Here is a 21,844-nt window from a genome sequence, read left to right as displayed (position 1 = left end):
AGCAGACTTTTCTACTGTGCCTGAGAACTGTCCCCAGGTACAGTGTCCAGAACACAGTCCTTCAGCAAATACACACTTCCATGACATTTCTACCCCAGAGGCCATCTTGATACTACGATGCCTGCCACTGCATTACCTGCTCTCGAGTCATATGCTAACACTCCCTGTCTGGGTTCAGGTAAAACCCCTTGAATTTCATACCCAGGAAATTTTCGCCAACAGTTAAAACAAAGTAGAGAAGCCATGGTGCCCCGCCGCAGGCCCGCGAGCGCCTGCTCTCCAGCGACAGCAGAGCGTGCAGGAAGGGCTCGTACGGGAAGCCAGCCTGCGTGTCCGCTAGCGCCGGAACGAAGAAGTGGAAGATCTGCTCTGTGAAAGGTGCTGTAAGAAACTCCTCTGTGAAGGCTGTAAAGACTTGCTGCCTGAAAAGGAAAAATGGCAGCTTTTAATAAAATCAAAACATATTGTTCATAAAACCATTCATGACAATTAACTTTCAAAATGTCCTTCTAAGTTATTTTGTTGCACATTTAATACCCAACAGATCACCCTGAAACGAAGTCACCTTTGGGTCTTTCCTAGTAAGAAGACTCCGCCCTGTTTTTGTATTTTTTGTGACAGCTTCGAGAAAGCTGGAAAACAACCAGGTCACCAGAGTTATAAATTTGTGTTAGGGTGCAGGCCAGATAAAGTACATTTTTCTTTAAACTTATTTATATTAAGAAAGTAAAAATTTGACCTTCAAGTCCATAAAGTAGCATCATGTGTGCAAGTTACTGTTAGATACAGACCTTGTGAAATCACAAAATCAATAAATGATTCCATCCTCACCTCGCACCTTCTGGACAGGAGTTGTAAGTAAAGTGCAACGGTTTTAGAACATTCTCCAGCAAAACTTTTGCTATAGGAACTCGAGATAAATCAGAATATTCAATGCTTGATGGAAGCTTGCTGTTAATTAACAAATAGAGAGACCTATAATACCCTACAAGGAAAGAAAATACATATTTAAAATTTGGTATCTTTTCTTACAATGAGGAAAAAAAGTTGTCATATTTTAATGTTTTTTATAAATCTCTATAGGTCCAAATTTAAATGAATTCTTTTTCAACTTTTTATTAAGGAAATCTTCAAATATATTCGTAGCTTGAAGTGATTATAATACAAACTTCACAGGCCCATTACTCAGTGTCAACAATTACCAACTACAGCTGATCACCTACACCTCCAATTATTTCAAAGCAAACCCAAGATATAAGTATTTCAGTGTATCATCTCAGATAAGGACTTTTTCTTAAAAATACTGTTATGACAGCTAAAATAAATTATCAGTAACTCATTATGTCAGAAATATCTAGTCAGTGTTCAAGTCTCCAACTGTCTCATATTATAAATTTTGTTTAACTAGTTTGCTTGAGTCAGGACAAATAAGCCCATACGTTGTAAAATTATTTTTTGGTCTCTTAAGTGCGCTTTACAGTTTTTAAGAAATATCACGCTGCACGCATAGACTCGCACACCAGTGCCCTGCCACCCGCTGCAGCTGCTACCCTCACTGACACTCAAAATGCATGACCGCTGGCCCTCGCAGTGAGCTGCAGATGGGCTCCAGAGACCCACGGCCACTGGGCCGTCTCACCTTCTCATCTCCTGACCAGGACCTGGAATCAGCCTTTTCTCCAGAGACTCTTAAATTCCTTTTAGAGGAAATGATATCTTTGGAGACCACAATGTGGGCACTGAGGAATTTAACTGTTTCACAGCAACTTCTATATTAGCAGAAACAACAACTTCTTTGACCTTATTTCTAAGTCTTTGATGTGATTTCTAGGCATGCAGTGAATAAACTCTAGTATCACCAATGATCCAAATCATAAAGTCTTTCAGGAACACTCGCCCCTTTCTTATAAAGTAGTAAGAACGAGCTTCAGGTGCAGTTTGTGAACATCTCATTATTGTACAGACACATTTGGAAGCACACGATCCATGCGCCTGCTCTGAGTTTTGAAAGCAGTCCTGCATGTGCTCTGCCCTTGAGTGGCGACCACGGAGCTGTGGCTACCTGGTGCTCCATCAGGAGACCTCTGTGACCCACTCAGCCCTGACCTCCTTCAGACTCATTACTAGGGAAACCCAACAGAGCTTGAAAGCTGTTTTGCTAGTAAGCTGAAAAGATGTAAAAGCATCAAGAATTAAAAAATAAACACACCAAGAAAAAGATTTTAAGTACCACATCATGAATATATTAACATGAGCAAATGTTTACACTGAACAGATTAACTCACAGCATGACTAGAGTATTAAGTCCAGAAGGAATTGTTAAAAACTTCAAGTCATAGTACACAATGTATAGCAATACAAATTATAATAAATAAAATGGTTTAATTTTATGGACTAATAATGTCAGGAAGTTATTTATTAAAACAGCTGAAAAATGGCTGTACCACAGAAGATGCCAGAAGCAGCAGTTTCAGCATTAAGATTTTTTGAAGCATTTCCTATTTCTAGACACATTTCAAAACAACACATTTTTTTGGTTAATCTTTTACTTTTAGAAAACAAAAGTAAACATTCTCATAGAATGCTTAGTCAGATCAATATACATAATCATCACTTAATAAAATGGACCATTAATTACTACTAATTTGTTCTTTAAAAGATTAAATTCCACAAATCTCAATTTACTTTTAACTCCCTAATTTTTCAACAAACTAAGTAGGTTTTTTTAAAAAAATTTAATCTAAACCAAACAGTAAGATTGGGATGTATAAGAATTTAATTTTTCTAGTTTTAGTCCTGGGAATTAAATTAGCTGGATTTAATCTAGATTACAGATTAATCCATCACTTCAAGAAAGTAAAAGTAAATTTATGTTTTTATCAGTAACTACTGCTTTCCAGAACTACCCATAGCTCCTTTGATTAATAACATATATTTTTAAAGGCTAAAACTTCTACTAGAGTCCAAGCCCTCAGGTGTTTGACCTTCTACCTTTAAGAACACTGGGAATCAGATTTTTCAAATTTTTGTTTTATCTCGTATTACATAATTCACCATCAACATTTTAAAAATCATATGCATTTCATAATCTTTCTTCAAAATGATACTGTGTCCTCAGAGGAACTTCGGATCTAGGTTTTTTTATCTGAATGTAATTTAGTAGTTTTAAGAAGAGTATCAATACATAAAAGCTTGAAGACTAAGTAAGAAAATTCAAGCGAACTAAATATTCTACTCTCCTCTACTGAGCTAGTATAAGATTTACTTTTTGTAAGATAGGCTCTCCCATTGATTTATCTCGTGTGGCTGTGGTATCATCGCTTCTATCCACTCAATACGCTTCTGGTCAGCCATGGAAGGCCTGGCTGCCACCTGCAGGCTCAAGCATTTCATTAAAGCACCTGGAACAATTTCTGAAGGCACGTATTAATTTGCTTCATTTTCAAGCAATAGAAAAATTTAAGTGAAGAGACCATGCACATTTCCAAGCATAGGGTGGGCAGAAGCAAGGACAGGTGTTACTAGTATTCGTGGCTTCTAGCAGGCACTCTCCTCACCCGACCGTAATGCTTCTGCCACAGAAGCTCGGAATGCGCTGTGGCCTACGTTTACCTCACACACACCAGCCCACAGCTCTGACCCATCCACTACTTACCATTTTGAATCATGTAGTGCAAAATTTGTTCAATTACTGACACCACATAGCTAGCATCTTGTAGAACAGGCAAGTAGGTGCCCTCAGACGAGAACACCTCAAGCATCCTCATTGGAAGTGCAACATTCAGACTGTCATCACTACAGCTTTGCAGTAACCTGTAAAAGGGGGCAAAGCAATCATAATTCATATACTTAGTGGATAGCAAATGCCACCAGAAGCTTCCTCACATCAACTCACTTATTATGATACGTGTTTGAGCCACGTGGTTTCAGTGCAAGAGTATCTCTGAAAACTGGGACAAGTCCAAGGCGGCCGGGAAAACGACCAGACCACCGGTCACTCACACTCTGAGTCCTTCTGGACCAAACCTCATGTTGACACTGAGTTTATAGAGATGAAAATGCACATAACAGAGGAAGAGACAGAATAATTGGCGGCCACAGAGGAAGCAAGTGGAGAGGAGTGTGAGACTCTGCGGGCGGTACCAGGAGAAGCTGCGCCCACTGCAGCTCAGGAGGGGTCTCTTTAAGAAGGGCTCTTACTTCTTTCAAAGATGCCTTTGCAACTTCCCGCTCCTGCAACATCTCCTAAGGAGAACACTCAATAATGTGTTTCTGGTCCTAAGTCACCTACCATTTTCACTAAAGACTCCCTTCTCACTATGAGAATTGTAGGCAGAAGGGAAGGTCTAAATGTCAAAAAACTAAGTCTTCTTTAAAAATGGACAATGCTTTTTCTTGAAATCAACTTTTAGGGACACATAATTTACATACAATAACCCACACTCATGTACAGAAGGCAACAGGGTGCATCTACTGGATTGCACAGGGGTGGGGGGCCCCAAGCCCACCCAGCTTCCTCCTGCCTGCAAGTGTCAATCCCTTACCAACTCACCCACCTTGAACCCATTTTTTCTGTATAATGTTAGCTTGTATTTTCTACTATTTTATATTTAAGGAATCACATACTATGTGCTCATTAATGTCCAGATTCTTTCAAAATCTTTGTGAGATACATCTGACACGTGTCAAAAACTTGGTCCTTTTATTGCTAGTATCCCAAGGCATGGACACAACACGTTCTGGTTGTCTAGTCACATGGGGACGCACTTTTGGGTCACTTCCAGTCTTCCGCAATTATAAACAAAGCTGCTGCAAACATCTGATGACAAGCCTTGTGTAGCCCCCTCTTTCACTTTTCTTGGGTAAATTGCTAGGTGTGAAATCACTGGGTCACATGTATATTTAACTTTATAAGAAACTACCAAACCTGTAACAGCAGTGTACTGAGTCCTAGCTGCCCCAAATCCTTAATGCCTGGTATCAATGTTTAAAAAAAATTTCAGCCATTCTAATGGGTATATTAATGGTACTTCATTGGGACTTGAATTTGTAATCCTGTTTCTTTATGATGTTGACTACTTTTCAAATGCTTATTGGTCAATATTTTCAAAAGTGCTCAAATCCTTTAGCCCATCTTTCCGCTGGGCTGGGTTTCCTGAAGACACGCACCAGCTGTGCCCACCCAGGGCTGTGCCCTGGCCCAGCCATCCCGCGGCACCCTGGCCCAACACTAAGAGCAGGGATCCAGTACCTCCCCCGGCATCCGTTCCCCACTCACACTGGGTCATCAACAAGCATGCTACTGATCTTCCCAAGTTAGAGAGAACCTCACCAATTCCCATCTCATAACTCTACTCTCTGCATGTCCTCTTACTTACAATCCCTCTCGAAGCTGACCCAGTTGGCCGTCCCCCCACTGCTCCCATCCAGGTCATCAATGGAACTACTACCGGGAACCTGTCCGATGACTGTGAAATACACACACACCACTGGGTGGTCTATCAGTTCACCTCAGTTGCCTCCATCCTTGTCTTCCACTGGGCTACAGCTCTTAGAGATGGAATTGACTTGTAGAAAACAGACAGCAATGAGAATGTTCCCCAAACAGACCCCAGACCAATTACTTCCAATGGAGAATATGAATCTTCTGGGGCAAGTCCTCATTTGACCCATTGTAACATACCAATAATGAACACGTTAAGTTGTTAAATAGAATCACTGACATGTGTTCATATGGGGGTCCTGGCTTTACCTTTTCTGCGAAGTAACGTGGAACATGACTAGCTGATGGTCAGCTCTCTGATGGCGCCTGTGCTGGTGACTGCTCCACAACATGCCCTCCTGGCCTGTGCTTTCTTTATTTGGATTTCTCTTTATTTGGATTTCAGGGCCTTGGATAGTCTTTGGCTCTCTTCTCCTTCTACACAATTCACTCAACACTATCCATGTGGACGGCCCCCAGTGTTTGAATCATTTCATCTTTCTAGATGCTCAAACCAAAAACGGTGCTCATCCTCCACTCTTCATTACCTGAGACCCCACATCCAGTCTGACACTAAACCATGTGAACTCTACCAGAATCCAAGCAACCTGATGTCACTCTCACCGCCATTACCATGGCCCAAGACACCATCAGTCCTCGGATGGGGCACTGCTGTCTTGCTGGTCCCTGTTTCTGCCATCACTCCCCTGCGGTTCCATTTTCAACACACTGAAGTCAGAGCAGCTCTACATAAACTGGAGGTATGGAGATAGAAAAGGCCATTCCAGATGAAAAGATTTAGAAGACATCAAAGGAAATGTATGGTCAACTAGAAAGAAGGAAGGAAGGAAGGGTAGATTTAGCATAATTCCTAAGGGCCCTAGGGTTTTCAGTGGTCAGTGAGCCCTGGCTGCCACTTAAAATCACCAGCTGCATTAGCCCCTGATGAGCGTCGGCCTGGCCTCTGAAGCTCTGAAGCCGGGCACTGACTTTCTTCTTCAGCTATGAAAGGCCTAGATGGCATCTTCCAACATAAGGCCGTTTCATCTACGCTGTTCAGTGCAGCCACCTTCAATTTTCTCAGCCGGATCTTCTGGGTGACCTGCTGTGCTGCAGCTTCTCCTTCAGCCCCTGCTGCTGCACCTGCACGTTGACGTTACGGAGACGGCTTCCTTGCTTAAACCTCGTGAAGCTCTGCGAGCTTCAGGCTTTGCTTCCACAGCCGCCTCCCCTCTGCCAGCCCTCGTTGCACTGAGGAGAGTCAGGGCCTTGCTCTGGATGAGGCTTTGGCTTAAGGGACTGGGGTGGTGGTTTGACCTTCTAGCCAGACCACTCAAACCTCCTCCACGTCAGCAAGAAGGGCGCTTCACTTTCTCGTCACCCATGTGTTCCCTGGAGTAGCACTTTTAAGTTCCTCTGAGAAATTTTCCTTTGCATCACCACTTGGCTGACTGTTTGGTGCAAGAGGCTTCACTCTGGGCCTGTCTTGGCCTTTAACATGCCTTCCTCACTAAGCTTGATCATTTCTAGCAAAAGCTAGATTGAAAGGGAGAGTCGTATAGCTGTTCCCTTCAGTTAGACACTTAGAGGCCACTGGACTAATTTCAGTATTGTTGTGTGTCAGCGAACAGGGAGGCCGGAGGAGAGGGAGCAGAATGGGCAACAACCGGTCGGTGGAGCTGTGGGAGCACACACACCTATTAAGTTTGCTGTCTTATATGAGAGTGGTTCACGGCACAAATGTGGATCAAAACAATTATAACTGCAATAACTGCAGCATCAAGGATCATTGATCACAGGTCACCTAGTAGTAGAAATACACACATACTACTACTAATGAAACAGTTTCATATACTGCAAGAATTACCAACATGTGGCAGAGACAGAAAATTAGGAAATGCGGCTGGGAAAATGGTACTAATAGGCTTGCTCACTGAGGGGCTGCCACACACCTTCAATCTGCAAAGGGCAATGAAACAAGGTGTGCCTGTCTGGAAATATTGGACCTGGAAGATCCAGTCTCATCCAACATTCTCTTTATAATTAAAAAAGACCAGATCCCATAATTTATGCCAGGCCCTAAGCTGACAAGCCACAGAGGGAGTACTTTGCTGTGGGCTGGGATGGGGGAGGGGCTGCTCTCCCAGTCATCCGTGGCTCTGCCACTTGACCCTTTTCAGTGTGGTCTTCTCTTCTACCTTCATCAATTTTCTTAGTTGGATCTTCTGGGTAACTTGCTGCAGGTTTTCTGACCTTTACTTCAGTACTGCACTGCCCCAATTCCACTCACCCTACAGTCATATGGCAGCAACTGTTATCTATTAATTCACGTACATGATCATCTTACATACAACTCTACTTTTCTAGCTCTTAAAAAGTCATCTTGAATTCCAATGGAGATTAAAAGACCTTCAAGAGCATAAACAAGTGCTCACATATTTTCTCTGGTAACTTGCCAAAGCTCCTAAAAGTCAATGACCTGCACACGGCAGATAAGACTGTTGTTTATTAACAGCACACACTCAAAATAACATTTCTAACATATTACTCTGTTAATTTCACTTTGTTAAAACGTCATTTCTCATCAAAAAGAACCAGAACCTGCGGCTGCCAGGAGACATACAAGTTGAGCCCAGGACATTTTGTGGTCACAGAAAGCAAAGACATTCTCAAAAGATGAATGGAGCCATGTGAAAAGAGCACAGGAGCATCCTGAAGAGCTCCTCCCACCTGAGCATGCCCACTGGAAGGGAGAACCTACTGTCACACACTGCATTCTGAACTACACACGAGGCTTTACTGAGAGTGAGGGGTGGGGGCAAAGCTGCTCCACAGAACATGACAACAGCATCAGATGTGACCATTTAACAAGTCATGCACATTATAACGCGTTTGGGCAAAGATCAACTAATGCTAAAGCCACGTAACACCGAATTATCACCCCCTAGACTGCTTCTAGCGACAGAGAAGGAGGTTGCTACTGCACTCAGGCTCACGAGTGACTGATGCTGCTCAGCACGTGTCTCTGCAGGAGATGCCAAAGGACTCACATATCACCCATGACAAAGCATTCCTGTCAAAGGGGTTCAGACTGAATCACAGCATCGCCATCCATGGCTCTCACTGGGGAGACTTGGGGTGCATTTGGGTGCAGGCGCCGCTAGACAGGTCTGGCAGGTGGAGGGCAGGGATGCCCATCCCATGAACATCCCCAAGCACAGGACTGTGCCCACAAGAGAAAATGGTCAACAGCACCAGGCTGGAAAACCTTCCTCTAGACCTGACCTCCAGCTTATAGGAAATGCACAGGACGGAGGAACAAGGGCAACCCGGAGATCCTGGAAGCATTGGAACAAACAGAAGGTACTTTTGAGATAACTGACTAAATCTGACTATGGAACTCTGATTACATGACATCAGGGAATTACTAACAATCATCCCAGGTGTGAAAACAGCATTACGGTTATGTCAGAGAATGTGCTATTCTTAGGCGATGTCTGGTGAACTGGGGTGAATGGTCAGGATGCCTGCAACTTACTTTCAAATGATTTAGAAAAATGACATCCAAGTTGGGGGAAACAAGACGGCAGAATAGGAAGGCAAGGCAGAAACCTCCTCCCACACACACACCCGCCAAGGAAGTAACTACAGCAAGCACAACTAACCCTGAAAATGACCCAAAGACTTCAGAGCAGAACACCTACACCTGAGGTAGAAGAGAAGACCACACAGAAAAGGGTAAAGTGGCAGAGCCACGATTGGGAGAGCAGCCCTTCTCCCATCCCAGCCCACAGGCGGGAGGAAGAGGGACGGGGTCGGGAGGGGACAGGAGCTCAGGAACTCTGCACACCTGGCCCTGGAGATCTGCTCTGGGAACATGAGTGCACACTGCACGGGGCTTTGGTAATTAACAGGGCTGGACACCGGAGAGACTGGAGCGCTCTGAAAGGCTGGGACTCTGGCCATTTGTGGAGGACAGGCACACTCCATCAGTCCCACTGAGACCCAAAACAGAGGCAGCAGTCTGAAAGACTTGCCAGCAGTGGGAGGGGGCAAGAGGGGCTAGGATTGGGTGGAGCTCTTTCCACAGGAGAAAGGGCAGGTGGACAACGCTTCCTCAGCCCTCTCTCAGCCAACTGGTTGGGTGCACATGGGAGCCCCAAACATTGCAACCCCCTCACAGGCAGCTCAGCCCCAAGGTGTTTCCCTGCACACTGTCTGCCCACCCCATTGATGCAGCAGTGTTAGACTTTGCTGCCTGGCAAGGTGGAAGGAGACTTTACAGCCTGGCAGGCAGAGGGCCGCTTTCCAAGCTTTTTTGGCCCTGCCTCAGCCCAACTGGAGAGGCACCTGCGGAACCCAGATCTGAGTACTCCTTCCTCCTCATGGGGCCACCACTGGGTGCCCAGCATCTGATCTGCCCACACGTTAGCCCAGCAGTGGCCACTATCACTGCAGGGCAGGCAGAAGGTGACCCCACCCACAACAAAGGACTGGCTGAAGCGAGCTACCATGTGGGGGACTGAGAGGCCACTGCCCACAGACAGGGAAAAAGGTGGCCTATCCACAGCCCACCAACAGCACCTGGGGCTCCACAATGAAGGAGAAGCAGGCACTGCAGAGGAAGAGGCCTGAGCTTCTGGGCACCACAGGATGCCCTCTTCATAAAGCCATTACTCCCTAGACCAGGAAGCATAGCAGATCCATCTAATACAAAGGAAGAAATGCAGAAACCCTGGCAAAAGGAGGAGGCAGAGGAATATGTTCCAAGCAAAACTACAGGGTAAGACACCAGAGAGAGGGCTAAATGAAATGGAGATCACCAATCTTCTTGATTAAGACTTCCAAATAACAGTCATAAATATGCTCAGTGATCTGCAGTAAAGTATTAAGGCTGTCAGGGAGGACGTCAACAGAGAGATACAAGAGCTGAAAAAGAGCCACTCAGAGCTGAAGGATATAGTAACTGAAATGAACTATACAGTGGGGGGAATGAATAAGAGATGGCTGCAAGCAGACGAGACAATCAATGAGATGGAAATTAGAGAACAGGAAAACAATGAAGTTGAGGAAAAGAGAGAAGAAAGGATCTCTATGAATGAAAAATGAATGGAGAGCTGTGTAACCAATCCAAATGAAACAATATTCACGTAATAGGAGTGCCAGAAGGAGAAGAGAGAGAAAGGAGTACAAAGTCTCTTTGAGGAAATAACTGTTGAAAACTTACCCAATCTGGGGAAGGAAATAAATAGACACTCAGGTCCTGGAAGCACAGGGAGCCTGTAACAAAAGGAATCCCAGGAATACAATGCCTAGACATATAATAATTAAGATGACAAAGACTAAGGATAAGGAGAGGGTACTTAAAGTAGTCAGAGAGAGAAAATAGTTACTAGTAAGGGAAACCCCATTAGGCTATCAGCATACATCTCAGCAGAAACTTTATAGGACAGAAGGGAGTTGCATGAAATATTTAATGTACTGAAACAGAAGGACCTTCAACCAAGAATCCTTTACCCAGTAAGATTACCATTCAAAATTGAAGGAGAGATTAAACATTTCCTACATAATTGAAGGCTGAAGGAATTCACCACCAATAAACCAGGATTACAGGATACATTCAAGGGACTTCTGTAGAAGAAAATGTTCTTAAAGCCCTAAATATTTTTCACTAGTGTAAAAACCCACAGTTAAGGTAGTAAACCAATTACTTACCAAGTAAGTATGAAATTAAAACAAACAAAAATAGTAAAACCAACTATACACAAAATTATAGTCAAGGACACAAAATTATAGTCAAGGAATACACAAAAAATGTAGATTATGATATCTAACACATAAAATGTGAAGGAGGAAGAATAAAAAAGAAGTACTTTTAGATTATGTTCGAAATAGAGCAATCAGCAACTTAATATAGACTGTTACATAGTTAGGAAACTATCCATGAATCTTATAGTAACCACAAACCTAAAGCCTGTAATAGATACACAAAAAATTAGAAAAGAGAAATCCAATTACACTAAAGAAAACCATCAAATAACAAGAGGAGAGTGTAAGAGAGGAAGAAAGGAACAGAGAAGAACTACAAAAACAACCGGAAAACAGTTAATGAAATGGCAATAAGCACATACCTCTCAATCATTACCTTAAATATTAATGGACTGAATGCACCAATCAGAAGACATAACAGTGGCAGAATGGATGAAGAAACAAGACCCACCTACATGCTGCCTACAAGAGATTCATTTCAGATCCAAAGACATACAAAAACTGAAAGTGGAAGGGGTGGAAAAAGATAATTCATGCAAAGAGGGAGAAAAAAGAAGGGTTAGCAGTACTTAGACAAAATATCAAAACAAAGAAAGTAACAAGAGACAAAGAATGAATTACACAATATAAAAGGATCACTCCAACAAGAGGAAATAACCATTATGAATATCTATGCACATAACATAGGAGCACCTAAATATGTGAAACAAATACTAACAGAATTAAAGGACAAAAAAAAAGACTGCAACTCATTCATATTAGGGGACTTTAACATGCCACTTATTCAATGGACAGCTCAACCAGACAGAAAATAAGAGAGAGGCACTGAACAATAGTATATCAGACTTAACAGAACTGCAGAACACTCCACCCAAAAGCAGCAGGATACACATTTTTCTCAAGTATACATGGAATGCTCTCTAGAATAGATCACATACTAGACCACAAAAAACCTCAATAAATTCAAAAAGATTGAAATTTTATCAAGCAACTTCTCAGACAATAGTATGGAACTAGAAATAAATTACATGAAAAAAACAAATCATCCACAAACGCACAGAAGCTAAACAACATGCTTCTAAATAATCAATGAACAAATCAATAGAAATCAGACAATACATGGAGACAAATGAAATAAAAAATACAACAGTACAATATCTGTGGTATGCTGCAAAAGCAATTCTGAGAGGGAAGTACACAGCAATGCAGGCCTCCCTCAAGAAACAAGAACAATCCCAAACAGTCTAAACTCACAACTAAAGAAACTAGAAAAAGAACAAATGAAACTCAAAATCAGCAGAAAGAAGGACATAATGAAGATCAGAGCAGAAATAAAATACAGAAAAATAAAATAGGAAAAAAATCAATGAAACCAAAAACTGGTTTTTTGAGAAGATAAACAAAATAGACAAAATCCGTAGCCAGACTTATCAAGAAAAAAGAGTCACAAATAAAATCAGAAATGAAGAAGGAAGTTACAACTGACACCACAGAAATATAAAGAATGATTATAGAATACTATGAAAAATGATATGCTAATAAACTGGGCAGCTTATAAGAAATGGACAAATTCCTAGAAAAGTACAGCCTTCTAAGGCTGACCCAGGAAGAAACAGAAAATCCGAACAGACCAGTTACCAGCAATGAAATTCATAATCCAGGACCAGATGGCTTCACAGCTGAACCAAACATTTAAGGAAGACCTAATACCCATCCTCCTTAAAGTTTTCCAAAAAACAGAAGAGGAGGAAATACTTCCAAACTCATTCTATGAGGCCAGCATCACTCTAATACCAAAACCAGGCAAAGATACCACAAAAAAAGAAGGAGAAAAAAAAAGACAATGCCCCTGATGAACACAGAAGCAAAAATCCTCAACAAAATACTACCAAACTGAATTCAAAAATGTAACAAAACAATCATCCATCATGGCCAAGTGGGAATTACTCCATGGATGCAAGGATGTTACAATATTTGTAAATCCATCAATGTAACACACGGCATTAACAAAAAGAAAGGGATAAAAACCACATGATCATCTCAACAGATGCTGAAAAAGCATTTGACAAAATTCAATGGCCATTCATGATGAAAACTCTCAAAATGGGCATAGTTGGTATGTACCACAACGCAACAAAGGCTATATATGACAAACCCACAGCCAACATCATACTTAATAGCAGAAAGCTGAAAGCTCTTTCTCTAAGATCAGGAACAAGACAAGGATGTTCACTCTCACCACTTTTATTAAACATGGTACTACTGGAGGTCCTAGCCACGGCAATCAGACAATACGAAGAGATAAAAGGCAGCCAGACTGGTAAGGAATAAGTTAAACTGTTGTTGTTTGCAGACAACATGATATTGTACATAGAAAACCCTAAAGACTCCACCAAAAACCTATTAGGACTAATAACGGGATTCAGCAAAGTTGCAGAATACAAAAGTAATACAGAAAATTTTGCTGCTTTCTTATATACTAACAATGAACTAGCAGAAAGAGAAACCAGGAAAACAATTCCATTCACAATTGCATCAAAAATAATAAAATACCTAAGAATAAACCTAACCAAGGAGGTGAAAGACCTGTACTCTGAAAATGTAACAGACACTCATGAGGAAATCAAAGACACCAATAAATGGAAATACATCCCATGCTCATGGATAGAAGATTTAATATCATCAAATGGCCATTCTGCCTAAAGCAATCTACAGACTCAATGTAATCCCTATCAAAATGCCAAAAATATTCTTCAATGAACTAGAGCAAATAGTTCTAAAATTCATATGGAACCACAGAAGACCCCAACAGCCAAAGCAATCCTGAGAAGGAAGAACAAAGCCGGGGGATTATGCTAACTTCAAGCTCTACTACAAAGCAATAGTAATCAAAACAATTTGGTATTGGCACACAAACAGACCCACAGATCAGTGCAACAGAATAAAGAGCCCAGATATAAACCCACTCATATATGGCCAATTAATATACGATAAAGGAGCCATGGATATACAATGGGGAAATGACAGCCTCTTCAACAGCTGGTGTTTGCAAAACTGGACAGCTACATGTAAGGGAATGAAACTGGATAAGTGTCTAACCCCATACACAAAAGTAAACTTGAAATGGATCAAAGATCTGAATGTTAAGTCATGAAACCATAAAACTCCTAGAAGAAAATATAGGCAAAAATCTCTTCAATATATGCTTCAGCAATTTTTTCCTGGACACATCTTCTTGGGCAAGGGAAACAAAATAAAAAATGAACAAGTGGGACTACATCAAACTAAAACCCTGTACAACAAAGGACACCATCAGCAGAACAAAAAGGCATCCTATAGTATGGGAGAATATATTTGTGAACAATTTATCCCATAAGGGGTTAACACCCAAAATATATATAAAGAACTCACATGAATCAACACCAAAAAACCAAATAACACAATTAAAAATGGGCAGAGGACCTGAACAGACATTTCTCCAAAGAAGAAATACAGATGGCCAACAGGCACATGAAAAGATGCTCCACATTGCTCATCATCAGGAAAATGCAAATCAAAACCACAGTGAGCTATCACCTCGTACCAGTCAGAATGGCCACTACCAAAAGACGAGAAATACCAAGTGTTGGCAAGGATGTGGAAAAAACAGAAGCCTCCTACCTTGTTGGTGGGAATGTAAATTGATGCAGCTACTGTGGAAAGCAGTATAGAGGTTCCTCAAAAAACTAAAAATAGAAATACCACATGACCCAGTAATTCCACTTCTAGGAATTTACCCAGAAGAAAACAAAATCTCTGATTTGAAAAGATACATGCACCCCTATGTTTATCTCAGCATTACTGACAATAGCCAAGATACAGAAGGAACCAAAGTATGCATCAGTAGATGAATGGATAAAGATGTGGTACATGTACACAGTGGACTATTATCCAGTCATAAAAAAGAAATGCTGCCATTTGTGACAACATGGATGGACCTAGAGGGTATTACGCTCAGTTAAATAAGCCAGGTAAATAAACATAAATGCCATGTGATTTCACTTATTTGTGGAACCTAAAAACAGAATGAACAAAATAGCAGTAAACTCATTGACAATGAGAAGGGACTGGTGGGTACCATAGGGGAGGGGCCACGGTGGGTGGTGGGAAGAGTGAGGGGATAAAAGGGCACAAAAATTCTCAATCATAATATAAGTTGGTCATGGGTATAGTAGGACAGCATGGAGAATACAGCCAATAATTCTGTAACATCCTCTTACAGATAGTAACTGCACTAGCGGGGGTGAAGATTTAATAACATACGGAACTGCTGAACCACTGTGCTGTATACTTGAAACTGAGGTAAGACTTATATCAATGATACTTCAATAAAATAAAGGAAAAGGAAAACAACACCCATATGGAGAGAGAGAAAGCAAATGTAGTCAGATGTTAACTTCAAATCTAGGTGGAGGATATAAAGATATTCTTCCAACTTTTCTGGTGTTAGAATATTTTCAAAACAGTATTAGGAAAAAAGGAGAAATTACATTTTGATATATTGTCTATTAAAATAATTTGCTAAATGAATCTTTTAACAAGAACATTAGGGGTTCGTAGACTACACCCTATGGGCCACACTGACCACAGACTGTGTGTGGCTCGGGCCTGAACAGCACTCCTTACGTCCTTGAAGGGTACGAGAAAGGAGAAAGCAGAGGGAGCAGCCCGCGGGCAGCCCACTGACCCTCAAATACTTGCTATACCGGCATCCACAGAGAAGGTTTGCACACTCCTGCTTCAGAAAGCAAATATATACAATGTGCTTCCAAGGAACACAGGGAGTGAGCAAAAATAAGATTTTCTGGGATTTGTGATCCTCCAGGTTTCCCCTTCCGACAGGTTCTCTACTCCTATCTTTAGTCCAGCAAAAGAGCCTGGAAAAGCCAGCTAATAAGGCCTAGTTTCCACAGCAATCCCAAATAAACTTTACTATGTGCAGCTTCCAGAAAGTTAACTAAAATTATACTGAAGGCTCAGAATCATGTGAAAATTTTGCTACTGTGCAAAAGCAAGTTTTTAAAAAATAGTAAAGACATCCTCGCTCCTTCCTTCAGGCACTACAGTGCAAGTTACCTAAATACTGTTCTTTTGCAAACCGAATCCACAGAAGTCAGACGTTGAGTCATTTTAAGTTCCTACATAAATCATAATGAGGGCCTGATGGGAGACCTGCTTTGAAGAGCCTGCCCCTCGGCAGAGACCCTTGGAGGGTGGGGTCGATCTCACAGGGGATCCTCTGCGCTGCCAAGCCACTCATCAGTGACCAGGATGCCTGGCATTCCACAAGAGAGTTCCAGGGCATACTTGGAAGAAAATATGAGCTGGAGGTTAGTTATATGTACATTTTAATACCTACAGGCCAGTATCACCAGGAGTGAAAATTTTAATAACACACAGAACAGTCCATAGTTTTAAAAAAATAAGGAAAACCACTGACTAAGAAAATGAAAAAAAGGTGTCCCTTTAGACATTTCAAGTGAGCACCTTATCATAGAACCTGATATAATGGGATTACCTGCAACAGAGGCTCATCAACCTCTTTATCTGAAATAAGCATGTCAGTCTCTCAGATCCATCCAACTGCTGGACAAACAGAGAGCTGTGTTTAATTAAGTTCTGATACATCCATATCTGAAACAGCAAAACATACCAATTACAACTCTTACTCCATAAAAAGCTAATTGTTCACTGAATTACATAACATTCCAAATTTCCCTAACTGGTAAATAAATACCTCATCAAAACTTATCAAAACATGATAAGAGGTAAGTCTGAGTCAGGTTTTATTTAGTAGTATACATGTTTTGGATTTCCATCTTAAAATAGCAAATCAGTATTAAAGTACTAAATTTATTACTAAAGTACACTTAAAAGTCATGTAAATCTAAAGCACAGTTCATTTGCACAAATCAGCAGTCTATATAAAACTGTATGAGAAACACATTACAGGTCATGTGTCACACAGGACTTCTGTTTCTTCTTTTTGCCTTTTTCCCATTGTCTCCAGCACCCTTTCCCTTTTCGGACACTCCCCTTCCCAAACAGCATGGAGTTTTGGTAGGAAAGGTAATCATAAAGTCCCACTATTCCCAGTAAAACATCAGGTATGTGATATGTGAGGTGATGGGTGTGTCACTAACTAGATGGGAGGAATCCTGTCAAAAGTTTACTTACATCAAATCATCACAGTGTGCACTTTAAACAGGGTACAACTGTATTTGCTGAATTACCTCAATACAGCTGGAAAAGGTCAGGGATGGGGCTGAGCTGGCCAGAACCCCCCAATCTCCTGAACACATCAATGTGTTTAGCAAATGTTAAGTTAGACTTCCGTCTAACTGGCATCCAGGAGCCTATCTAATATGGCTATAGCTGCCATAAATGATCTTGAAAACTTGACCTCTAATAAGGAATCTCTTCTTCTTTCTCTACTATATTTTTGTAAGACAGTTACTTGTTCACTTCATAAGACCCATTTAGAACTTAAAATTTAAGATAGCTTCTTAAATGTGACTAGTTATAAATGTGCCACATAACTTTTTTTTGCCTGTTATCTTAGGAGATTCTTCTTTGGCAGTAACACTTATTTGATGTAAAATGTTAACACTTAAAATATGAATGCAAAAGCATTCTGTGCAACAAATTACAGCATGTCCTAGATTGGGTGGAAATACCTTGTGACCCACTCCCACACACACAAGCTTTCTTCTTGGGGTGTTTTGAGCTCCCGTGTCCGTATTTCCTCAAGAACTAATATGATACAAAATCTTTCTGCACTCTGACATGCAGTTCATTCTAAAATCTGTACTATCTGTGAACAAATTAAAATAGGACATACAGCAACTAAACATTACAGGGATCTAAAGGGTAACTGTGAGAACCATGAGAATGAGGCTGTAAATATATTAAACAAGTAGTTACGTTTCATGTTGTCCACAGGGAAAAACAAGTCAAAACAGCAGGGACCTTTAACAAGAACACTTTCTAGACTAGGTATTGATACTGTATTTGTAACACTGACATATGTACCAACATCATCCAGAAAGTTCTAGTATCACTACATTAAAGTACTTTGTTTAACTGTTTGTTGTTATTTACTCAGTGCAGATGAGTAAAGTTTCAAAACTTATTTTCTTATTCAATCTTTCTTGGGAAGTCAACTAAGGATGCACATAAATAAAACAAGGAAGTAACCAAGAAAGGAGTAAGATTTGGAATCAGGAAAGAAGATGTGAAAATGAAGTAAAGCAAAATGATTTCCTAAGGTAAGAGCAGGCCTGGAGAGCAGCGGATCCGAGCCGGGGCAAGAGGTTCCCAGGACACGGGAGCTGCTCCAGCAGGAAACAGGGCACTGAGACTTCATTCTCTCATTGTGGAAACCTGTATGGAGACGCCTTTCACAGTACTGCTGCAAGGGGGCAGAAGGCTTTCTCAGGGATTCAAAGAAAATTAAACACAGTGAGGCAATTGCTACCTCCAAAGTAATTCAAGAAAACATACAAAAAGAAAATATGGTCACATCACACTGTTTCAGCAGAGACCATATTTCAAGTCATAATAATAAAAAAATAAAGGGAGGTGAGGAAGGGATAGTCACATATACTTTTTTTTGCATAAAGTGTCTTAGGAAGACACAGAGTGGCATCATGCTCCTTGAATGGGAGGATATTTTCCCCTACATATGATTAGCTTATTGTTCTTGCATTTTTGTCTGCAAACTGAATAAACACTGAAGTTCATTTTTGTTACCTTAACCCAGGTCTGATAACATTTAATCTGTTCAGAGTTTTGGAATCTATACATGAGCAATTCACTTTGTATGCATCTACGGCCTGGAGTCAGATGTGCACATTCACCTCCGGGCTCTTCACTAATGGCTTCCGAAAGTGGACTGTGCAGATGCACCATGCTTAGAAGCCATGCAGGAACTGCTGCAGAGACCTCCACCTGCGGCGTGGCAGGAGCGTCTCTGCAGACAGGGGTGCCCTGGAGAAACAGACAGGGGGACAGCCTGGCAGCACCCACATGTCTGTGCAGATGAGCTTCCAATATACAAGGTTAGAGTACACGAAGACGAGGATGGGCTGTTCCAGAGAGCAAGCCAGACTGCCTCCTGTTGTACTTTCCTTATTCTTTTTCTCTTAAACTTTAGAGAGCCCAGAAAAAGCCTGCAATTAAGGACAGTCCAGAATGGGAAGATTATCCCATTTTTACTGCCTCTCTATACTGGCTGTGGTTTATGGTCAGCTCTGCCCATGTTTCAGACTAGCTCAACTCAGGAAGCAATGCTGGGTTTTAAAGCCAAACACCACAGAAGCAATAAAGTATTCCTTGTCCTGTGTGCTTACTTCATACAGCGCTTTCTTTTATGTGTGTCTGTAAGGAAGGCGTGCTTTTCACTGTATCCTGTCTTGTAATGCAATTTCAAACTTTTTATTACAAGTAAACAAATTTCTAAGAATAAATACAAATTCAACGTAATAATCACATACAAATCTCTTAATATTTCCTGGGAAACTGGGCAAAATAACAAGTTCCATTTTTTTTAAGTATCATTCATCTGTATGTCTATGTGTATCTTCCACCATTAATACAAAATATTCCCCATCACTGTTATCATCAGAAGCCTATAAAATTTTAAAGTAATCCAATTATATTTTGGATGTTTTAAAAAACAGACCCTACTGTTTAGAGACTGATGATAGAGTATTTGCAAACTAACACACTATGGAATTTAGGACAAATGTATGAAATAAGGTATGTGATCGTGGAGATCAGGTAATGGGTAGGTGGTTGGATCGCTCAACATATTATTCCACTTTTTTTTTTTATTTGAAATTTTCCAGAAATAAAAAAAGAGAAGAAAAATATATTGAAAATGTGTATCGTTTTTAAGAGGCACAACACATTACCACAGAGATGCCCTCTCGTGGCCAACTGAGGACAGAGGCTCAAACAGGCAAGACATACTGGACGGGTCAGCTGACCACATTTAAAAAGAGCTGGAAAATATGTAAACAAGGATAAATGAAAATGTAGTTAACACTCACCAGACGTTTTGAGTCTTCATTCTGTTTATAAAAAAACAGAAGTTGCCTCACCAGAAGGGTCAGATTAGGGCCATTAGCAACAGAAAAGGTGCCACCAGACTGTGACAAGTCAGTGCGACGATCGAACGCACTTCTTTGGATGCAGCACTGGGAAGAGAACAAACAACATGCAAGGCTGCGGAGGCATGAAGGCCGGTCTGGATGCCCGGTGAAGCTCTACCACGGGCGTTGGGACCAGCAGTCAGGACGCCGACTAGGCAGTGATCAGAAAGGGGCTACGTCAGAAACGACAATGCCTGGAATGTGATTAAGGACCCTTGAATGCCCACTCAGAGCCTTCTACACTGCTTTCAGTTTTTATCTTTAGCTGTGGTTTGGCCCATATTTGTATTTTATTATTTTAAAATCATCTAAAAACTCAACTATCTATAAAAATCTTTGTGTATATGAAAACTAATAAAATGAATTATTGGCGAAAATACTATTATCAACATTAACTTTCATTAACAGGTGTACAAAAATACTTACAAAATGAATTCCACTTCTAAGAATCAAAGACCAAATTTGAAATAAGATCTTGCAAGCCTTTCTCATTCTTTCTCAGTTAAAAAAACAAACTTACTTGCTGTTTTCTGACTCTGTATCCTCGAATAAATGACTGGATAATTATTGCATTTTTCAATCTTCGCCTTTCTTCCTGAATAATGGAGAAGGGAGGGAACAATTGGTATCAGTGAGGAAGATATTTAGGCTAGTAAGCAGTTAAAAAAAAAAAAACCCCAGTTACATAATTCCACACACCACAAAACTCACTCTTTTTAAGTGTATCATTCACCAATTTTTAATATATTCAAAGTTGCACAATCACCACCAATCTAATTTTAGAGCACTTTCATCAACCACCCCTGGAAAACTGTATCCAACAACAATCAACCCACATTCCCCACCAGCACCCCCACACCCCCGGCCCTGGCAACCACTAACACATGTTCTATCTGTATGGAACTGCTTGTTCTGGCCAGTTCACATAATGGAATCATGTAATATGTGACCTTTTGAGTCTGTTTTTTCACTGAAAAGATGTTGTCAAGGTTTATCCAGGTTGTATCATGTGTTAGTACTTCACTCAATTTTATGGTCAATTAATATTCCATTGTATTTTGTTTTTCCATTTATTAGCTGATGGACATTTGGGTTGTTTTCATGACTCATGCAGCTGTGGACATTCCTGTAAAGTTTTTGTATGGACATAGGTTTCTGTTTCTCTTGGATGTATGCCTAGGAGCAGAATTAGTATTTGAGGAACTCCAGCCTTTTTCTAAAATGGCTCTACCATTTTATAATCCCACCAGCACAGTTAAGACTTTAAAAATTTTTTTAGTTTTAAATATAAAAAGAGCACAAACATTTTTTAAGATCACTTTCTTGTTTCAAAGTAGAAAACTCCAAGTTTTAATGACTCAAGACTTAAAAATTTAAGTGACAGTATACAGCAAAAATA

At 40.8% G+C, this 21,844-nt stretch overlaps 1 protein-coding gene across 1 annotated transcript in view; it reads right to left on the bottom strand.

Moving 5' to 3' along the window:
• Positions 1-21,844, bottom strand: part of UBE3C (ubiquitin protein ligase E3C) — a 130,761-nt gene that overhangs the window by 79,951 nt on the left and 28,966 nt on the right. The window contains exons 3-8 of the mRNA XM_036899701.2: positions 20,966-21,040; positions 20,344-20,490; positions 16,809-16,924; positions 3,656-3,813; positions 832-985; positions 202-422 (exon numbers count right to left, since the gene is read on the bottom strand). Coding sequence (XP_036755596.2) covers positions 202-422; positions 832-985; positions 3,656-3,813; positions 16,809-16,924; positions 20,344-20,490; positions 20,966-21,040 — 871 coding nt within the window. The remainder of the gene's footprint in view (positions 1-201; positions 423-831; positions 986-3,655; positions 3,814-16,808; positions 16,925-20,343; positions 20,491-20,965; positions 21,041-21,844) is intronic.

The sequence above is a fragment of the Manis pentadactyla genome, chromosome 7, assembly GCF_030020395.1.
Source record: "Manis pentadactyla isolate mManPen7 chromosome 7, mManPen7.hap1, whole genome shotgun sequence".
Lineage (NCBI taxonomy): Eukaryota > Metazoa > Chordata > Mammalia > Pholidota > Manidae > Manis > Manis pentadactyla.
This window is presented reverse-complemented; position numbering and strand designations above follow the sequence as displayed.